The sequence below is a fragment of the Sphaerodactylus townsendi genome, linkage group LG07 (assembly GCF_021028975.2).
Source record: "Sphaerodactylus townsendi isolate TG3544 linkage group LG07, MPM_Stown_v2.3, whole genome shotgun sequence".
Classification (NCBI taxonomy): Eukaryota; Metazoa; Chordata; class Lepidosauria; order Squamata; family Sphaerodactylidae; genus Sphaerodactylus; species Sphaerodactylus townsendi.
In genome coordinates, this window is record NC_059431.1 from 61,971,748 (window position 1) to 61,990,844 (window position 19,097).

Consider the following 19,097-nt stretch of genomic DNA (forward strand, 5'->3'; position numbering starts at 1 on the left):
GTTTAATATTCAGTCTGACTGCAAACCTCTGAAAACAACATCTAAGAACTAAGGCCGTTTCCGCACGGCCCATTAACAACGGCCTGGGGGTGGTAAAAACACCGCCGCCGTTCACACAGGCGCAGCAGCGGCGACCTGACTGCGCTTCCCTCCCCCCAGGGCGGCGTCAGGCCGCCCTAAACAACAACCCTTTAAAGGGTTGTTGTTGGGGAGGAAGCGTCTTCCCGGTGGCGCGGTCGCGAACGGCCGCCCGGGAAGGCGCTGTCTCCGTCCCGCCCCCCCTCGCGGTGTCACGTGGAAGTAAGCCTGCTGGGCCGCAGCCCCGCCCACACTGTCCTCCGACCCCTGGAGGTCGGAGGGCAGCATGGTGGGGCTGACGCCCAGCAGGCTAACAACACCGTGAGTGGGGCGACGGGAAGAGCGACTCCGTCGCGGAGCTGCCTGCCGTATGCGGCCTCCGGCAGCCTCGTTCATGCGAACAGGCTTGCGCCCCCACGCCGCCAGAACTCTTGGCGGCGTGGGGGCGCATCCTGGCCGTGCGGAAACGGCCTAAGTAAAGGAAAGAGTATCACATGGAACTGCCCTGTATTAGAAAGCCCCTTACATCCTAAACAGTTCTCTATAAAGAGTTAAAAATATTCACATTTGTTTTCTTTTTCAATCATAAGAATATCTGTTTTCTCTAGACTTGTGAACAGTGGGTTTTTAATATATATTGCAGATCTTTGCAGAACTCTGATCCCATCATGTGATACTGGACCAGTACTATCTGTAAAACACTTTTTCAAAAGTTTCAGTGAATAAGACAATCTGATTTCTCACACCATTTTAAGTCATTTGCTGTTCAAGCCTGAATTTTGTGCAAATGCTGCAGTTTTTTTGCAACTAACATGTGATGAAGCACTACTAAAAAGAGCAGGACGTAATTAGGTACAAAATTGTACTCCTGTAGACCTGATAAAATTTTGGATTAAACCTTATTCAACCTGCACAAGTGCCCCTTTCTGTTGTTGAGGTTATTCTCATGCAGAACTTGTTCCTCAAGCATTAGGTGCTTTTCCTTAGGCAACACCATTGTCTCATTGAGCTAAAAATTGCCTCCTCCTAGAGGAACATTCTCCACAGTTGAGGACCACCTCTGCAATGGATAAAAGAGGGTACAAGTTGAAACAGTGGTTAAGACCCAAGGCATAGATTCTTAGTAGTTTATGATTTATCTTTTGACCTATTTAATATTTTGGATTGCTCCCTTGTATCTAGAGAAAAATTACATTCTTCAACTGGATAGCAGTGTAAATTGTATACAAGAACCACAGAAAGACATAGTACAGACTTGGGTGAGAAAAAGAGCTCCATCGGCTAATCCTTCTAGGCTGATCCTTTGGGCTTATTTTCCTTCCTAATTGGATAAGGGGCTGTTAAGACTTAGGCTGTGATCCACCAGTGGGTCTAACAGTCTGATGTGCTGGTCAATTATGCTACATAGTCTTAAATCCATGTACGTCACCTTAATTTTTTGTCCAAGCAATTTTTTGTCCAAGCAACAGCAAATTAGTTTAAGCTATTGTAAATTCACTGATGATCTTGAAATTTGTATCTACCAGTTGCTGCTATTTTTCTCTACTTTGAATAGAATACTATCAATGCAGTTTTATTCAGAGTTACTCTAGTGTTAAGCCTAATGATTTCAGTAGGCTTAATAATAGAGTAATTCTGCTTAGGACTGCACTGTGTTATATCTGTCTTAATATGCTATTTTATATAGAACCTTGTTCACATGCAGCCCTGAATTACTAGTGTTTTCTTACCAAAACATTGAACTAAAGACCTGTTCCAAATGTGGAAATAATGGCTTATCTTTCATTGTAATGAAAGAGAACTTTATTATATTGTAGTTAGATTACAGTTCTTTTAATGTGAGTTGAATGATTTAGAAGATAACTATAGCATATTGTTAAATTTGCTCATTCTGTTACAACAATCTTTGGAAGATAGTTGTCAATGAAAAACCAGGTATTCTGGCGCTCTAGTCCTTAAAATACTAAGACTGCACATCTCAGCCACAGTACTTATTTAAACATTATAGGTCTTACATCTGAGTACAGATGCATAGAAACAGGTGTTTAGCCTGCTATCTCTGGGATGTCAGTAGAATATTATAATAATAGTAAAATGTTCTGCTGTGGTGATCAGTATACCACATCTGAAACACACATGTACTGGCATTAAATTATTTTTTCCAAATTAAGTCCATTTTACTACCCCACCTAATCTTCCCACGGTTTGTTGTTGCCTTGAATTCTAAAATTCACATTAGCCAGTTGTGCTGAATAACACTGTAGATTGATCTTCCCATTTTTATAATAATTCAAGTAATGCTAAAAGAATGAAACTGAATAGTTTAAATAACTATCAACTGCTCTGCCTGAACCATAACAGTAGCATGCAGTATTGTGACATTGATGGCACTGAATATAATACCCTTTTTGAAAAGACCTCTTTGCAAAAGGAAGGTGCACATAGCTGGTTTAATTTTCAGTTGTAGAACACAAAAATAAAGACTGTTGGTTTTGAAAACTTGGCTTTCACTGAATTTCTCAAAAAAATTTCCAGAAATATTCTCTTATGGATTCTTTTAAAAAACTGGGAAGTAAAATGAAAAGAACACATAGCTTGGATTATTGTGATAATTCATTCTTACTGTATTATCAGTGGGTACATGCTTCTCTGTACAAGAAATCCTGCTGCTGCTGTTGCCCTGGCTGCATTTTCCTGTACAACACAAAAGGTCTCTGTTCTCTTCCCACAGGACCTGGGTAGCTCAGTTAATAGAGTATCAAACGTGCACAATGAATCACCATCAGAAATTTTATGTATTTATCAATGAATCACCATCAGAAATTTTATGTATTTATCAATGAATCACCATCAGAAATTTTATGTATTTATCCTGTCTTCTCTGGTTCGAGGCTGCTTACAATAATATTGTGACATTGATGGCACTGAATACAATACCCTAAACAAAAATCTTAAATATCTTTGGCAACTCCCCCCACCCCAAAAAAGCCCCCCTTCTTGCTACTTTACAGTCCCTTTAAAAGGGTATGCTGAGAATTTTTTAAAAAACTATCCTTTGTATCTGCAAGGGAACTGTGCTGCTTATGAATACTTGGAAGGCTTTACTGAAAAGAAGATGACAGTTGATACAGTAGGTAAGGCCAACGACCTTTAACAGTGGGGCTCATCAATATTGTCTCAAGATTTGCTCAAGTTCGGCTCTCCTTGTTCTTGTACATGTGCTTAGATCCTGAAGTGTCAGCCTCTAAGGCAGTGGTTCTTAACCTTCCTAATGCCTTTAGTACAGTTCCTCATGTTGTGGTGACCCCCAACCCTAACATTTATCCATTTTACAGATGGAGAACACTGATGCAGGGAGTCTTACGCGACCCTTGTGAAAGGGTCGTTCAACCCCCAAAGGGGTCCCGACCCACAGGTTGAGAACTGCTCTAAGGCATGAGATACTATATATCTTATTCAGTGTGTTGCATTAAGAGAGCTGTAGCTTTTACTTGAGAAGGGACAATAGAGTAGGGTTGGGATTCAAAGCCTCTTTGCAGGTAGGAAGTCCTGCAAGTTTAGCTTGATTTTTCTGTGAATGTAGCATGGACCAGAGTCTGTTTTTATTGTGGGTTGACTTGATGGATTATGAACTCATTGGAAGGAAATATTAACTTTAATCCTGGCTTTCCATAGAAACCTTTGGTTAAAAATATGTCTTGCATCAGACCCACATGGGAGATTAAGACAATCCTGATTGGCTATTTTATAGGACAATAAGAAACCAGTGAGGGTGGTTAAAATGCTGTTGCAGTTGAGGGATTTCTCAACTATGCTTTGTGGACTTCTCTGGATGCCCCATACCTGTATTTTATTTGATCAAGGTTTTTAACAATAATTTTTAATTGCATAACAATATATTCACAAAACAAGATAGTATTGTCGAAGGCTTTCACGGCCGGAATCACTGGGGTGCTGTGTGGTTTCCGGGCTGTATGGCCGTGTTCTAGCAGCATCCTCTCCTGACGTTTCACTTGCATTTGTGGCTGGCAGATCCTCTGATGCCAGCCACAGATGCAGGCGAAACGTCAGGAGAGAATGCTGCTAGAACACGGCCATATAGCCCGGAAATCACACAGCACCCCAAAACAAGATAGGTTTAGAATTTGTTGCGGCTAGAAAGGAGAAAAAATGCAGTATAGTTATTTATGTTGAAGATTATTTGAATCCTGTAGTAAAGTTGACACATCCTGAGGGACGTTATGTTATGATTGAAATTGAACTAAATGGGAGGAAAATGCTGGTTGGAATTTATGCACCTAATAGTGGTAAATCTGGAGGTTTTATAACCAAATAAGACTTTGTGCTTACCTGCTGGATTATTTTGAGAACATCTGGAGTTGTTACCAGGAAACAAAAAACAGAATAATATTTTAAGTATCATTTAAGATATTACTCACTTTGTGAGTTTAAGTACGCCTTGGTGTAACTTCTTTTGTCTGTACCTGTTGTACAGTTGCCTTGATTATTATGGTGGATTCACAAGGGCAATCTGCAACATCTGACATGTTTCCTTTACAATTGATAAGGATAGAATTTTCAAGAAGGTAGGCAAAAGGAATAACCCTTTGGCCCACCCAAGATCTAATTACAATATATACAGCAGATTTAGAACAGAAAGTGTCCAACGGCTAAGACCCTCCTAAAAGGGGAACGACAGGGTCCACCGTTGTTGTGGGATCACCCAGTTTAAAAGAAAAGAAGAGGGGGGGGGCGTGCTCAGTGGCCAGCCTCTCCAAAAGCCCGGTGGAACAGCTCAGTCTTGCAGGCCCTGCAGAACTCACCAAGGTCCCGCAGGGCCCAGATAGCTGGAGGGAGAGTGTTCTACCAGGCAGGGGCCGGGGCGGCAAAGGCCCTGGCCTGAGTGGAAGCCAGCCGCATCATTGAGGGGCCGGGCTGATTTATGCCCGCTCAGGGAGTTAAGAGCAGTGAACTGTAGTTAAGTGCGGTGGACTGTAATCTAGAGAATCGAGTTTGTTTTCCCTGCTCCTCCACAAGAAGCCTTTTGGGTGATTTTGGGCTAGTCACAATTCTTCAGAACTCTCTCAGCCCCACCTACCTCACAAAGTGTCTGTTGCGGGGAGAGGAAGGGAAGAAGTTTGTGGATCACTTTGAGACTCCTTACAGTTAAGAAAAGTAGGGTATATTTTCCAACTCTTTTCAACTCTTCGTCTAATAATTCTTTAGTCTTTTAGATCTGCAGCTGTCGCCATACTACATCCCCCTTGACTTTGCTATTTGCCATCCATTCCTTGGTCTGTAAATGAGTACCTAGCACATAGCTAGGGGGTAAAGAATACCCGGGGAAAGCAATGGCAAACTACCCCACAAAAATGGCTTGCCTATGAAATCACTGCTTGCAGTGGTACCCCAGGGTTGGACATGACTGAAGGGGAAACTTTACTTTTATGTTCTTTTGTTTTATATTTAAAATTACAATTTAAAAATTATTCACTGCCACTATAAACTTTTCTAGTCTCTTGCCATTTTTTATACTGTTTTGGGTTGCTGTTGTAACGTGTCATCAGCTTGACAGTTGCTACTGCATCATAATCCCTCCTTAGACACAGGTAGCAGGTTTCTCAATAACTCTCAGAAAGCAGTTCCTGCAGCATGAGTGAGTCAAAACCTATAGTCCCTGAGGGACCCAGGCCCAATGTGGTTTCTGTGGGGATTAACACTGACCTTAAAGGGTAAGTCGTACATTCCTTTCTACGAAAATATTGATTCCTTGAGCAGGAGTCATTCAGGAAATGAGGGTGCTGCTTTTTCTCTAAGAAGCGATTTAAAGTGTCTGTGTTATAATGGGGGTTGATACGGGTGTTCATTAGAAACTTAGATGAAGCAAAACACAGTTTTAAAAATTTTGTAAATGAACATGATTTAATGATGCTGAATAAGGTAATAGTTTAAATCTTTCAGTGAACCAATCCAGAAAGTAACTGTTTCATACGAGTATGTAAAATAGATAGTATGTAAAATACGAGTATGTAAAATAGATAGCAAAATATCTTTAAAGTCAGCTTGATGTGAATTATCCTGCACAACTGACCAGTTCCTTTAGTAAAGTTAAAGTTGATTTAGGTTTTTTATTGGAAGATGTAAAAAGGAATTACCTGGAGAGATTTGTTGAGGGTGTTGTCAGGCAGTGGGGTTTATAGTTTGCATGACTTTTGTAAATTAAAAAAGGGGAAATGGCAGGTGAAAAAGTGATAGCCTCAAATGCCTAAAGTTGATTAGAGATTTCAGTTCTTCTACTGAAAGGGGGATCTGGTGGGGGATCTGAATGCTGCATAGGATCCTCAGTTGGACATACCTAAGAACCTGATATTTTAGCAGTGAAAATTTCAAAGAATTTTAGAAAATGGCTTTGAAAGAATATTTTAGGTTTCAGAAGTACAAAGATTATAGTATTTATTCACATTAATCCTTCACATATTAACTATATCTGCATCTAAATCTATCCTAGACCAATTTTCTATATGTAACTTTTATTACCTGGAGCAGCACTGGCGTAGTGGTTAAGAGCAGGTGTCCTCTAATCTGGAGGAACCGGGTTTGATTCCCCGCTCTGCTGCTTGAGCTGTGGAGTCTTATCTGGGGAATTCAAATGAGCCTGTGCACTCCAACACATGCCAGCTGGGTGACCTTGGGCTAGTCACAGTTCTTCGAAGCTCTCTCAGCCCCACCTACCTCACAGGATGTTTGTTGTGAGGGGGGGAAGGGAAAGGAGATTGTAAGCCCCGTTGAGTCTCTTAGCAGGGGAGAAAGGGGGGATATAAATCCAACTCTTCTTCTTCTTCTTCTTCTTCTTCTTCTTCTTCTTCTTCTTCTTCTTTATACATAGAAACTTTCTCTCAATATAGACCTATAACAAATTTGGATACTGCAAGATTCAGTAGAATATAAAGGTCATAGAAACTCAGATCCAGAACCTTTTCCTTCTTTGTTAATTAAACTGATTACTATATGGACAGGTATATTATGTTGCTGAGGAGAAGAGAATGTAGAAACAGCAAAAAATATTCGCTCTATTCGATGTTTGGCAATGATAAATAAAAAGCTCAGTCGGTAGGTGGAGGGGGAGCAACTGGACACTAAGGCAGCTTAACCCCCCCCCCCACACACACACACACACACAGTTCCTTGTGGCCAGAGAGATCAGTGCTCCCAGCATGGGTAATGGATTTATGAAGCCCAACATCTGAGGTGTCAATATCCCTATCAGAAAAAGATAATGAGGGCCTTTCAGAAGAAACAATTGTTGAAGCAGAGACTCACTTGCATCTTCAATCCAGATGTCTACCAATTTCTGCTAGCCAGAGTTCAGAAATGGATGTATACCAGAACTTATTTCAGGGAACTCTGTGTCACATGATGGTGAAGCCGCTCTGAAGGCTAAGCAGCTTGAAGCGAATAGAACACAGCTGAGAGCGCATTATCGTGCCTACTCTGTGGAAGTGAGCTCATTTTTCTGCCACCCCTGGGTCAGCACAGTGTCATTCAGCAGAACTCTCTGGGCTGTGAAGGGACTTTTATCTTAAGCAGCAGATAATGTTTACCCTGAAAACATACCAACCGTCTGTGATTCCTTTGCAACACATATTGCAGATAAAATTGCTTGCATTCACCGCAACTTAGACACTGCAGTTGAATTGATTCAGTCTTGGAATGTTATTGAAGTGCACTTTGCTCTTAGTGACATATATGACTTTTAGTTGGTAAGGCCTAATGAAGTGAACAAAGTCTGCAGCCTACCTCATCCATTCTTGACCCTTGCTCCTAACAGCTAATAGTATCGTGTCAGGCTGGCTGGTTGACAGGATCCAGGAGGTAATAGATGCCTCTCTGTGGTTGTGAGACCCTTCCTGAGGAAGGCATTCCTGAACACAAATGGCCTAAATGATTATCTCCAGTAGCTAAATTTCTGTTCTTGGACAAGACGCTTGAATGGATGATGTATTTACATTTCAGGCAGTCTTGGAGCTGATAGATTATCTAGATCTATTTCAATCTGGATTCAGGATTTGGGAAGGAAATGGACTTGGTCATCTTCACTGGGAGAGTGACAGGAGAGAGCTTCCCTATTTATTCTGCTGGACCTCTCAGTGGCTTTCAATATAATTGATCATAGTATCCTCCTGGAGAGTGTGGGGGTGGGTGGGTAGGAGCACCATGCTTCAGCTATTCCACCCTTATTGACCAACCAATTCCAGAAGGTAGAGCTGGGGGACTATTGCTCAGCCCTGTAGTATTTATGCTATGGGGTCCTGCAGTGCTCTATTTTATCTCCCATGCTATTTAATGTCCAGATTACATCACTGGGAGAAGCCATTGGGGATTTGGAGTGAAGTACCACCAATATGTGGATGACACCTCATTCTCTCCATTAAAACTATGCCAGTAAGTTCTGTGGAAGTTCTGAACATGTGCCTGGAGAATGTAATGGGATGGATAAGGGTGATTAAACTGTGGCTGAATCAACACAAAACTGTGGTATTGTTGGTCAATGGAGAAAATGCTCAAGGATTATGGAGCCAGCCTGGCAATCCTGTGGACTGCACTTTCCCTGAAGCAGGAGATTTGCAGCTTGAGAGATGGTACTGCAACCCGCAGCTCCAGAGCCGCATGCACTGGCGTAATGCCCATTGGGCAAGGTGGGCAGCTGCCCAGGGCATCACCTTGTGGGGGGGGCATCAAAATGCTGGGTTCGTTTTTGGGTATTTTAGTGGTTTTCCATTTTTGGCCTGCAGGGGGCGCGGTTTCTAGGCTAGAGGCACCAAAATTTCAGCGTATCATCAGGAGACTGTCCTTATGCTACCCCCCTAAGTTTGGTGAGGTTTGGTTCAGGGAGTCCAAAGTTATGGACTCCCAAAGGGGGTGCCCCTATCCCCCATTGTTTCCAATGGGAGCTAATAGGAGATGGCGGCTACAGTTTTGAGGGTCCATACTTTTGGCCCCCCTGAACCAAACTGCACCAAACTTGGGGGGTATCATTAGGGAAGTCTCCTGATGAGACCCTGAAAGTTTTGAGACTGTGCCTTCAGAAATGTGCCCCCCCCCCCAGCCTGCAACCCCCATTGACAGCAATGCAGAAAACACAACGCAGAACAAAGATTCTTGGGCAAATTTCTAGGATGTTCCTGCAGGGGGTGCATTTTTGGATGTATTAGCACCAGAATTTCAGGGTATCATCTGGAGATGATGGCACCCTAAGTTTAGTGCAGTTTGTTCAGGGGGGCCAAAGTTATGGACCCTCAAAACTGTAGCCCCCATCTCCTATTAGCTCCCATTGGAAACAATGGGGGATGGGGCACCCCCTTTGGGAGTCCATAGCTTTGGACTCCTTGAACCAAACCTTACCGAACTTGGGGAGTAGCATAAGGACAGTCTCCTGATGATATGCTGAAATTTTGGTGCTGATATGTCTAAAAATGCGCCCCCTGCAGGCACCAATGTCCTGGTGCAAAAAAAAATTTGGTCGTGGTGGAGTGGCCGCCCATGGGGGGGGGGGCATCCAACTCAGGTTTTGCCCAGGGCTACAGTTTGCCCAGGGCTGCCTCGTTACGCCTCTGTCCGCATGCGGTTCTTTCAGTCTTATATTGTGGCTCCGCATGGCATGGAGGCTGGAGGGCAGTGTGGCCGTGTCCCTCCAGTCCTCCAGAGCAACGCTGGAAGGAAAGGTGAGTGGAGGGGCTGAACTGGAGGCGGCTCCGTGTGTGAGTGCGCTGCTTTTCGTGTCTTCTCCACTCACCTCTCCTTCCAGCGCTGCTCTGGAAGGCTAGAGGGACACGCCCACACTTCCCTCAGACCCCTGGAGGTCGGAGGGTAGCATGGGCATGCCCCTCCAGAGCAGAGCCATCCCCCCTCTGCCCCATGGAGCAGGCAGCTGCCTGCTCTGTCAGGCAGAGGGGGTTTTCCTGCCTGGTGCAGCTGTCTCCCGAAGTGCAAGAGGCAGCGGCACTGGGCAGGACACAGATGCCATCCCCCTTCTGCCCCAGCCACCTGCTCCATCAAGCAGAGGGGGTTCCCCTGCCTGGCGCCTCTGCCTCCCAGGGCTTGAAGGAAAGGTGAGTGGAGGGGCCGAACTGGAGGCGGCTCCATGTGGAGCCACCTCTCCAGCTCGGTAAATCTTCGGGACCATGGAAAATGGGTCCAAATGGCTCTTTGGGTGGTAAAGGTTGGCGACCCCTGTACTAGATCCTTGCTTATAGTTGAAGGCTCAAGTATCCTCTGTAGCAATTAGTGCATTTTATCAGTTCTGGTTGGTTTGCTCAAAAAGTGTTATTTGGCAGTAGTGATCCATGCTCTGATTACATACAACATAAATTACTGTAATGTACTCTACCTGGGGTCATGATTATCTCTAAACTAAACTTTGCCTCCCATCCTTTATTGGGGAAAACTTTTAGTGATAAATTAAACTCTTTTTATTAGAAATTAGACAATTTTTAATGGAGAATATGCCCAGGGTCAAAAGGATGGACAAACAAACCCAATGAATCACTCCATTTGCTCCCATTGGGTCCTGCCTAGATTCAAGGCAGATGTTTACATTAATGAATAGATATTTGCAGACAAATGTTTGTATATCACTTAGTGCATTTTTCCTCTCTACTTACAAAGTTTAATAGAATTACACTCATAGTCATGTTTTCCCCCCAAAAAACTATGCCCTGTTTTTGTCCTAGATTTGTTCACTGCCACTTGCCAAGATTTTCATACAGACATGGGATGATTCCAAACCTCTATGTGATGCCCTGGAAACAAGATATGAAGTATCGAAAGATAAAGTTAAAGGTACAGGAACCAAGGATACAATTACAATTTTATGTAGTTTAATTGGGAGGGGGTGTGGAGTACATACAAATCCCACTGCAAATGACTGAGTTTAAGAGGGCTCTATTTTTTGAAAAGCATTCCCCCAAAAGAAAATCATCAATTAAACATTGAGCTCAGTGTTTTCCCTTTAACCAAACCTTCCTTTCTCCTCCATTAGTTCTCCATTAATTATATATAAATTCATATTTCTTCATTATAATTATTTTGCAGTTCACTATTTTTAAAATATATATTTATACAGAACAAATAAATACATCATGTGTCATTGATCTTACTATTCTTATTTACCAGCTAGTTTAAACTTCATCTAAACATGTTGCATCATATCCTTTCACTGAACCCAGCTTCTCAAGATCACAACTATTCTGATAGGTAGTAAGCTGCAGTAAAATATAGATGTCTTTCCCCCCCTAGCAAGACTGTTAACAATAGGACATTTTGGAGGGCATTGATTCATAGAGTCACCATGAGTTAGAAGCAACCAGCCTTGGAAGAAACCAGTCTTGGTTTTCCTGTGCTACCAAACTTTTGCATACACAAATCCCACTGCCATAATAATGTTGGCTTTGAATAAGTACAGTATAGTTTAATAGGAACAATTCCAATTTACAGTCCAAGTTAAATTAAATACTGTATGATAGTCCTAAAGTTACCATTTTACAGAAGTGCTTCATTTTACTAGACCAACTAACAAGCTTGGCTACCCAATACATATCAACAGGGCAGTGAAACCATTTTAAAAACAATAGGTGCTTGGGGGGAGTCTGAAAAATGCAGGGAAATATTAGTTTGTAAATTAAATAGAAAAGAAACCTTCTGCCTTCCCAAAAAGAAATTCCTCAGTGACAACTGAGCATGTTAATTGCTCTGGAAATTCAACAGCCTTTTGTTTGGGGACGAGATTCTCAAGTGTCTATCCCCCCTTAACAATTCCCCAAAGGTTCCCAAGTTATAGCTTATTTTAGCATTTATTTATTTATTTATTTATTTATTTATTTATTTATTTATTTATTTATTTATTATTCTACTTTTATACCGCCCTCCCCCGAAGGGCTCAGGGCGGTTTACAACAGTGATAAAACAATAAATATATTAAACAATTTAAAAGCAGCATCCAATTTCTGTATTAATTAAAATAAATTAAAATAAAGATGGCGCCCCGGCCATTAAACTCCTACAAAGGGAAAAAAGGGTTGTAGCTGTTTCCGGCACCCCTATCAGCGGCTGGACTCTCCAAAAGCCTGGCGGAATAACTCAGTCTTACAGGCCCTGCGGAATTCATTAAGGTCCCGCAGGGCCCGGACAGTTGGTGGGAGAGCATTCCACCAGGCAGGGGCCAGGGCCGTAAATGCCCTGGCCCTAGTGGAGGCCAGCCGCATCATAGAGGGGGCGGGGATCACAAGCAGATTGGCCTCTGCCGAACGCAGAGACAGACGTGGGACATATGGGACCAGACGGTCTCTTAGGTACGAAGGTCCCAGACTGCGTAGGGCCTTAAAGGTTAACACCAACACCTTGAAGACAATCCGGAACTCAACTGGGAGCCAGTGCAAGCGATGCAACACGGGCATGATGTGATCTCTAAAGGCACCTCCCATGAGCAGACGTGCCGCTGCATGCTGGACCAGTTTCAATTTCCGGATCAGCCGCAAGGGAAGGCCCGCGTAGAGCGAGTTGCAATAGTCCAGCCATATTGTCAGTTTCCCTTCTCATCTTCCCTCTTTCCACATTTTTACAAACTGTTAATGATTACTAATAGTGGTATTATTATTAGTAGCAAACATGGAGAAAACAAACATTGTGTTTGAATTCCCTTGCTTAGCATGCTGACCTTGTGGGGCTATATTCTGGAGCTTCTGAAGACACTCTGTTCTTAGACAAAAGGGAGAGGCACTGCCATGGTGAGGATCGAAATCAACTCCTACTGAAAGTTCCACAGCAAATGGCAATCGCAGATATTCCCATCTATTCTCATCTCTCCAGATACCATAAATCCATGGTGGCTTATGGATTCAGGCTCAGACTCTGAGTTGCATTATTTCCAATTGGAAAAACATCCACTTAGCTGTAAATTAAAAACTCTGCTGCAAGAAAACAAGTGTGCTATCAACAATTTTTGGAATTCAGTTAAATGTTAATCAAATCTGAAAGAGGTTCTATTTAACTAATAATTTGTGATTTGATTTGTCTGGGAATCATCCTGAAGGTTTGGGCTAAGTCTTCTTTTCTTAGCATCTAAGTCTTGGAATCTAATTTAGCTTTTGCCTCTGACTGACAGCTAACTACATGTTACAGAGACATTGGGCTGGGCCTGAATCTGCCATGAAGATTTTCAAGTCCACCACTTGAAACTCAATTTAATTTATGTTTTTTTTAAAAAAAATAACTCTATTCTTACCTGCTACATAGTACAAAATCAAGAAATGGGGATGCTTTTTGTTGTGGTACTGCATGTTCTTCTTTTTTCTGGTGGAGAAGATGCCAGGGTGGAAAGGAACCCTGAGCTGCACTGAGAACAAAAGAGAACACCATTAGGCTGAAAATGCAAGTAAAATCAGTTGCAAGCCTAAATCTATGGTGCTCTATGGTACATCAAATTCCTTTATCTTAAAAGGCAGTCAACCAGGAGGAAAAACTTCCTTGGGACTGGCAACTTGGCAAGTGATGCTGTGGAATATTGGACCTGCCTATGCTATAAGTAATGATAAAATATGTTCATGTTAAATTTTAAAATATCTGACACTGATTTAATTTGAAGATCATGTAAATTAACACTAGAGTTGGGGGATTAAGCAGAGTCGGGGGATTTATCAGTAAACACACTGTAGGAAATGCAGCTTTAAAAACAAGTCAAGATTCTGATGCTTCCATGGAAACATGTGAGCAAAGGTTTTAAGGTACTCCAAAAGTACAAATTACATGTACTAAATGTTGCATATCTGGTGAATTCAGTTTTTAAAAATCTGAGTATTTTTGTTCTATAGGCCGCCTCTATACAACCTATATCTTACAAATTTGTTCCTCTACACCCAATGAATGCCCACCTAATAACTACTAATATACTCCCTAATGTAGAAAGATTGAAGAACACTGTCAGTGTGGTTTACTACCTGGATCAGGTAACAAGATTTGCTAGTGATGACCTCCATATTTCTTAATGTAAGAAATATATAGATGGGTATGTAACTATATTGATTCTTAGCAGTTTTTATATAATCAACCAGGGTATCCATTTAGTGCAGGGGTCCCCAACATGGCAACCACCAAGTATTTTTAGAAAGTAGATAGAGCCTTTTGCCCAGTAGGGCTTCCAGTTATCCATTGCTGATCTGATTGGTTGTGCAGATTAGAACACACAGACAAAAACCATTACTTTAGCACAGTGGTGGTGAACCTATGGCACAGGTGCCAGAGGTGGCATTCAAAGCCCTTTCTGTTGGCACACGTGCACAGAGTTCATCATGTGGGGGGGGCGGAAAATCACCCCCCCACACACACACACACACATATCTAGGCTAGCCTGGGCATGATCTGTGCAACGCTTCGAATGGGAGTAAGCTCAGTTGCTGGCAATGGGGTTTGCTTCTGAGTAAACCCTCCTAGGGTCGTGATTCATCCATTCGAAGCGTTGCACAGTTGCTTTACCAAGCTTACTCCCTCGGAGCCAACCGTTTTTTCTAAACTAAAACCTCAGTATTCAGGTTAAATTGCCGTGTTGGCACTTTGAGATAAATAAGTGGGTTTTGGGTTGCAATTTGCGCACTTGGTCTCGAAAAGGTTTGCCATCACTGCTTTAGCAGCAGCTGCCATAACAGCACAAGGATCTTCATTGTGTGACTGAAGATAAGCTGTTGTGTGAGGAAGAGGGAAGGTGATTGAAGGCTTTGTTACTGCCCTAATCACCCCTCACATATTATTGCGACATATTTTCTTTCAAAATCATGTTGGCAAAAACCAGTTGTCACACACCTCTCTGTGTAGGTAGCAGAATGTCCACTTGGCAGCAAGCCAAAGGCAAAAGGTTTGCTTTACAAAATCTAATCAAGGGGATGAGTTACTCCAGCATAACCTGGAGGTCTCATTTTGTTTGTGGGCATGATCTTGATTACCACACCTTGCTAAGATACTGTGAGACAAAAGAATATGGAAAGCCACCTTGGTATCAGATGCTGCATTTCACTATCTCTTCTAGAAAACATGTCAGCAACAGATGGTTGCTCCTTTGCATTTCCTCCACCTATTGTTATGACTCTCCTAAACCACTCACCCTGTCCTAATCAATTGTCTCAGCCAAATCTGAATAACCTGGGCAGTGTCTCTACAGAGTTAATCTGCATGAAGCCTTACACCGTTTTCCCATTTAGCCTAACAAAGCAATTGGCCCTATTGTCCCGGACTTAATAGATGAGCTGATTAATTAGATCAGCACCCCAAACCCAGCACAGACGTGGAGAAACGAAACTTTGTGCAATTGGTCCCTTTTCTCGCCAAGAGAACGATCTACCTTATAAAAGCCTGGTTCACCTGCAACACCTTGCTCATTGCTAACTTGAACCTCCCTTGATCCTGTTGGTGTGAGACACGATATATCGTCTTCTGCTGGGTTTCTGTGCTGGCGTGGAATCCCTGCCTTCTACTACTTCGTGTGCTCCTTAAGATCGTTAGGTAACGTATCACCCTGCTGCTTCCCAACTCCCTCTCTATCATCCCACCTACTTTTCCAACCTTTCAATATATTAGGAACTTGTATGTATGTGCTCTTATGCTTTGCTGTATGTATGCTTTTGCAACCAAATTTATATAAATATTTTAAAATTCAATTTGGACTCTTGCAATACTCTGCGGAATGCTCCTTGCCATCCATTCCCCGTATACATAGTCTAAAAAACCCCCTCCTAGCCACCTCTCGCATTGCCAAGTCGAGTATTTTCCCCATTGCTACTTTAAGATACTTGTGTGCTGTTACACCCTTAGCAGCTGGTGGAGATTCCTTAGTAATAAGTTCACAACCCCTGTTAAGCTAGGTAACAGCTTCTTTGAGAATTCTTATGGTAGAGAAAAGTAAGGCATAAGAACCAACCTTTCTTCTATTTTAAATTACTTACTTAAATCAATAAATGTGATCTTTTGAGAGGAGATTCTGTCCGAAATGTTGAAGAGTTGATACAGCACATGTGTAGAATCAGTTAGAACCGAAGTTCCATTGCCAATAAAAACTTCAGATGCGAGAGGTATAAATAAATACAGGGTTTATATAACTGCAGCAAAATAACTAAATCTCTAGCAATTCAAAAGGTCAGAAGCAATAAGCAAAAAAAGTTCCTATCTTTTATAATAGTTTACAGAAGGGCAAAAATACATCATTGATTGCATCATTTTGACTCTTCCCAGTTCATACAAAACATGTAAAATCCAGATTACAGAATGCATGATTAAAAAAGGTTGGACTTTAAGCAGAGGTGTAGAATTTAGTATTCTAATGACAACTTTAGGTAACCTGGCTCAGTCTTATCCCATGTATCTCATGCTGTCATCTGATATGCCAAGTCAGTAAACCACAAATTCATATTATGTACCATTCTTCTGTCTTTATCAATGGCTCTAAGAGAAAGGTGGGGAGGAGAGACAACGGCATATCCAAAGGTTCCCAAAACATCCTCAAGAAGTTATGTTTAATGCACTCACTTCCCCTCCCTCCCCTATCGCCCATTGAGCACATTTGCCATGATAGATGCAGTCATATACTTTAGTTATTGGTCTATTTGTGTTGTGAAAGTATGTAGGATTCCATGGTGCTTACTGGAACATTTATAATTCTTCTGAGATTTATGTATGTATGTATGTATGTATGTATGTATGTATGTATGTATGTATGTATGTATGTATGTATGTATGTATGTATGTATGTATGTATGTGTTTTTAGGGTTTTAGTTAAAATTGTGATTTGTTCATTTTTGTCAGCTGCCTTAGTGACTTAAATATAGCTTTTTTGCCATCAAGTCACAGCTGAGGTATAGAAACCATAGAGTTTTAAAGGCAAGAGATGTTCAGAAATGGTTTGTCATTGCCTGCCTCCACATAACACCACTGGTATTCCTTGAAGGTCTCCCATCCAAATGCTTCCCATGGTTGAGGCTGAGAATGTGTGACTAGCCCAAGTTCACCAAGCAACTTCCTATGGCAGAGTAGGAATTCAACCTGGGTTTCCCAGATCCTAGTCTAACATGTTAACCACTATACCACACTGGCTTTCTAAAAGGTAACATGGTTGGATATAGTGGAAATAAAATAATTTCAACAGGTCTTATAAAGAGAAACTTGATTCCTACAGTCATGAGGATACATTCCTGGGAATAAGCATACTTGAATTACATTATTTCTGAGTAGACCTGGTTAAGATTATATCTGACAGTGTTAACTTTTCTAAGGAATTCACTGTTGAGGGTGAATTCAGTAAGGCAAGAGATATAGATACATGAGATGTTGCAATAGGCTGAGGCAGCAGAACTGAAATGCAAAATGTTAATCCCTCACAGAGCTTGAGAGTGTGACAGGCTGGGACTTGGTGGACTTTTAGGAGGAGTCAGAATTTCAGACAAGATGTGAAGGGGTTCAGTACTCTCTTCCAGAGACAAGAGACATGTTTAGTGTCTGTGACAGACCCAATGGTTTTGGACATTGGGAGTATTGGGAAAGAGAGACGGTGCTGTAGCCAGGAAGGGACTTTGCTCCTACGGAAAGAAGAATTCCTGGCCCAAGTTCTTAGAGCAGAGCTAGTTTGTCTTCTGGAAAGAATGTGTAGAACTGATGGAACCGACTTAGAAAAAGTTTGTGTCAGTGGATCATTTCTTGTCAGAAGAGGAAATCACACTGCGTGAGGGAGAAGATTTCCCATCCCTAATTCTTTAGAAGAATTTCTTTCAAACACTGTGAGGTAATCCTAAAGTTTGAGGAGTCTGAACAGAAAGCAAGTTGAGGGGAATGTTCCTTTCCATATAGTTTATAGGTTTTTCCTTTATGCTCCCATAATTTTTTGTGTTTCCAATTTCCTTTTACCAGTAGATTTTGTTTTCTCTTTTTAGATATATATTTAATGTTTTGATACATATTATCCTTTCAGTGGTATTTTACTTACTTTATACTGGCCTATGGCCATAATAAAGATTGATGATAAGCATCAAAGTTACCATATGAACCTCTGGCTGTTAGTTTGGATATAAATCTGTGAAACATCTTCAAAGTCTATCATATTTAAAAGCATAAAAAGTTCTGTGACAAACTGAAATCTTTTCAAAAAGTCAGCTACCTTCTGTGCTGAACTTTGAAAACATCTTAATATAAAAATAAAAACTGCTTCTTTCCTTGTTACATAGGCTGTTTCCGCACAGCCATGGAAACGAACCTCCACTGGCATAAATTATGCCGGTGGAGGCTCAGGGACTGTTCGCACCACAGTGTGCGAGCAGCCCCAACTTTCTCCCCAGCTTCGGTCCCCTCCATTCACCTCTTCTTCTAGTGTCACTCTGGAGGGCTGGAGGGACACGCCCACATTACTCTCTGACCTCCAAGGATCAGAGGGCAGCATGGGCATGTCCCTACAGCCCTTCAGAGTGACACTGGAAGAAGAGGAGTGGGGAGGGGAGGGGAAAGCGGCATCTTCCCAGCGGTGCGGTTCGCACCGCGCCAACTGGAAGACGGCACTTTTCAAAAACCTCGCTCGATGAGTGAAGCTTAAAGCAGCAGTTTCATGCCACTCTGGGGAGTTCAGGACTTTGCAGCAGCGCCTCTTGTGTGAATGCTTCCCCAAGGACGGCGGTTTTGCTGCTCTGGGTTGCTCTATTCCGCCCGTGAAGCGATAATAGTCCCAATTTTTTAAAAAGGTGACTATGAGGATCCTGCTAATTACCGCCCCATCAGTCTGCTGTCTGGGCAAATTATACACCCGGTTCCTTCACCTCAAACTAAGTAACTGGATACAAGAGCAGGAGATGATAAGGCACGAACAAATAGGTTTTTCCAAAGGAAAATCTACTTATGACCATGCAGTAATCCTGGCTCACCTTGCTGAAAAACAGTTTAAACAACATTCAGGCAAGCTGTATGTCGCTTTTTTAGATTTCAAAAAAGCCTTTGTTTC

At 42.1% G+C, this 19,097-nt stretch overlaps 1 protein-coding gene across 2 annotated transcripts; it reads left to right on the forward strand.

Annotated features, from left to right (window-relative positions):
* The first annotated feature begins 542 nt into the window (after positions 1-542).
* On the forward strand, positions 543-12,988 carry TEX43 (testis expressed 43). Of its 2 annotated transcripts, XM_048503499.1 has the most exons (3): positions 5,731-5,810; positions 10,809-10,917; positions 12,782-12,988. In XM_048503499.1, exons 1-3 carry the CDS (start codon positions 5,731-5,733, stop codon positions 12,986-12,988), a joined length of 396 nt encoding a protein of 131 aa, XP_048359456.1. The 2 variants fall into 2 exon arrangements, 1 of the variants encoding a protein (XP_048359456.1); XR_007245063.1 differs by lacking the exons at positions 5,731-5,810; positions 12,782-12,988 and adding an exon at positions 543-3,212 and having other exon boundaries at positions 10,809-11,012.
* The last annotated feature ends 6,109 nt before the right edge of the window (positions 12,989-19,097 follow it).

Bases quoted from the DNA above. Each gene is read 5' to 3' on its own strand.
- TEX43 (XM_048503499.1), top strand. From the start codon at position 5,731: ATGAGTGAGTCAAAACCTATAGTCCCTGAGGGACCCAGGCCCAATGTG. The intron at 5,811-10,808 runs GTAAGTCGTACA...TTTTTGTCCTAG, and splicing joins ATTAACACTGACCTTAAAGG to ATTTGTTCACTGCCACTTGC. The intron at 10,918-12,781 runs GTACAGGAACCA...TCCCTTGCTTAG, and splicing joins ATCGAAAGATAAAGTTAAAG to CATGCTGACCTTGTGGGGCT.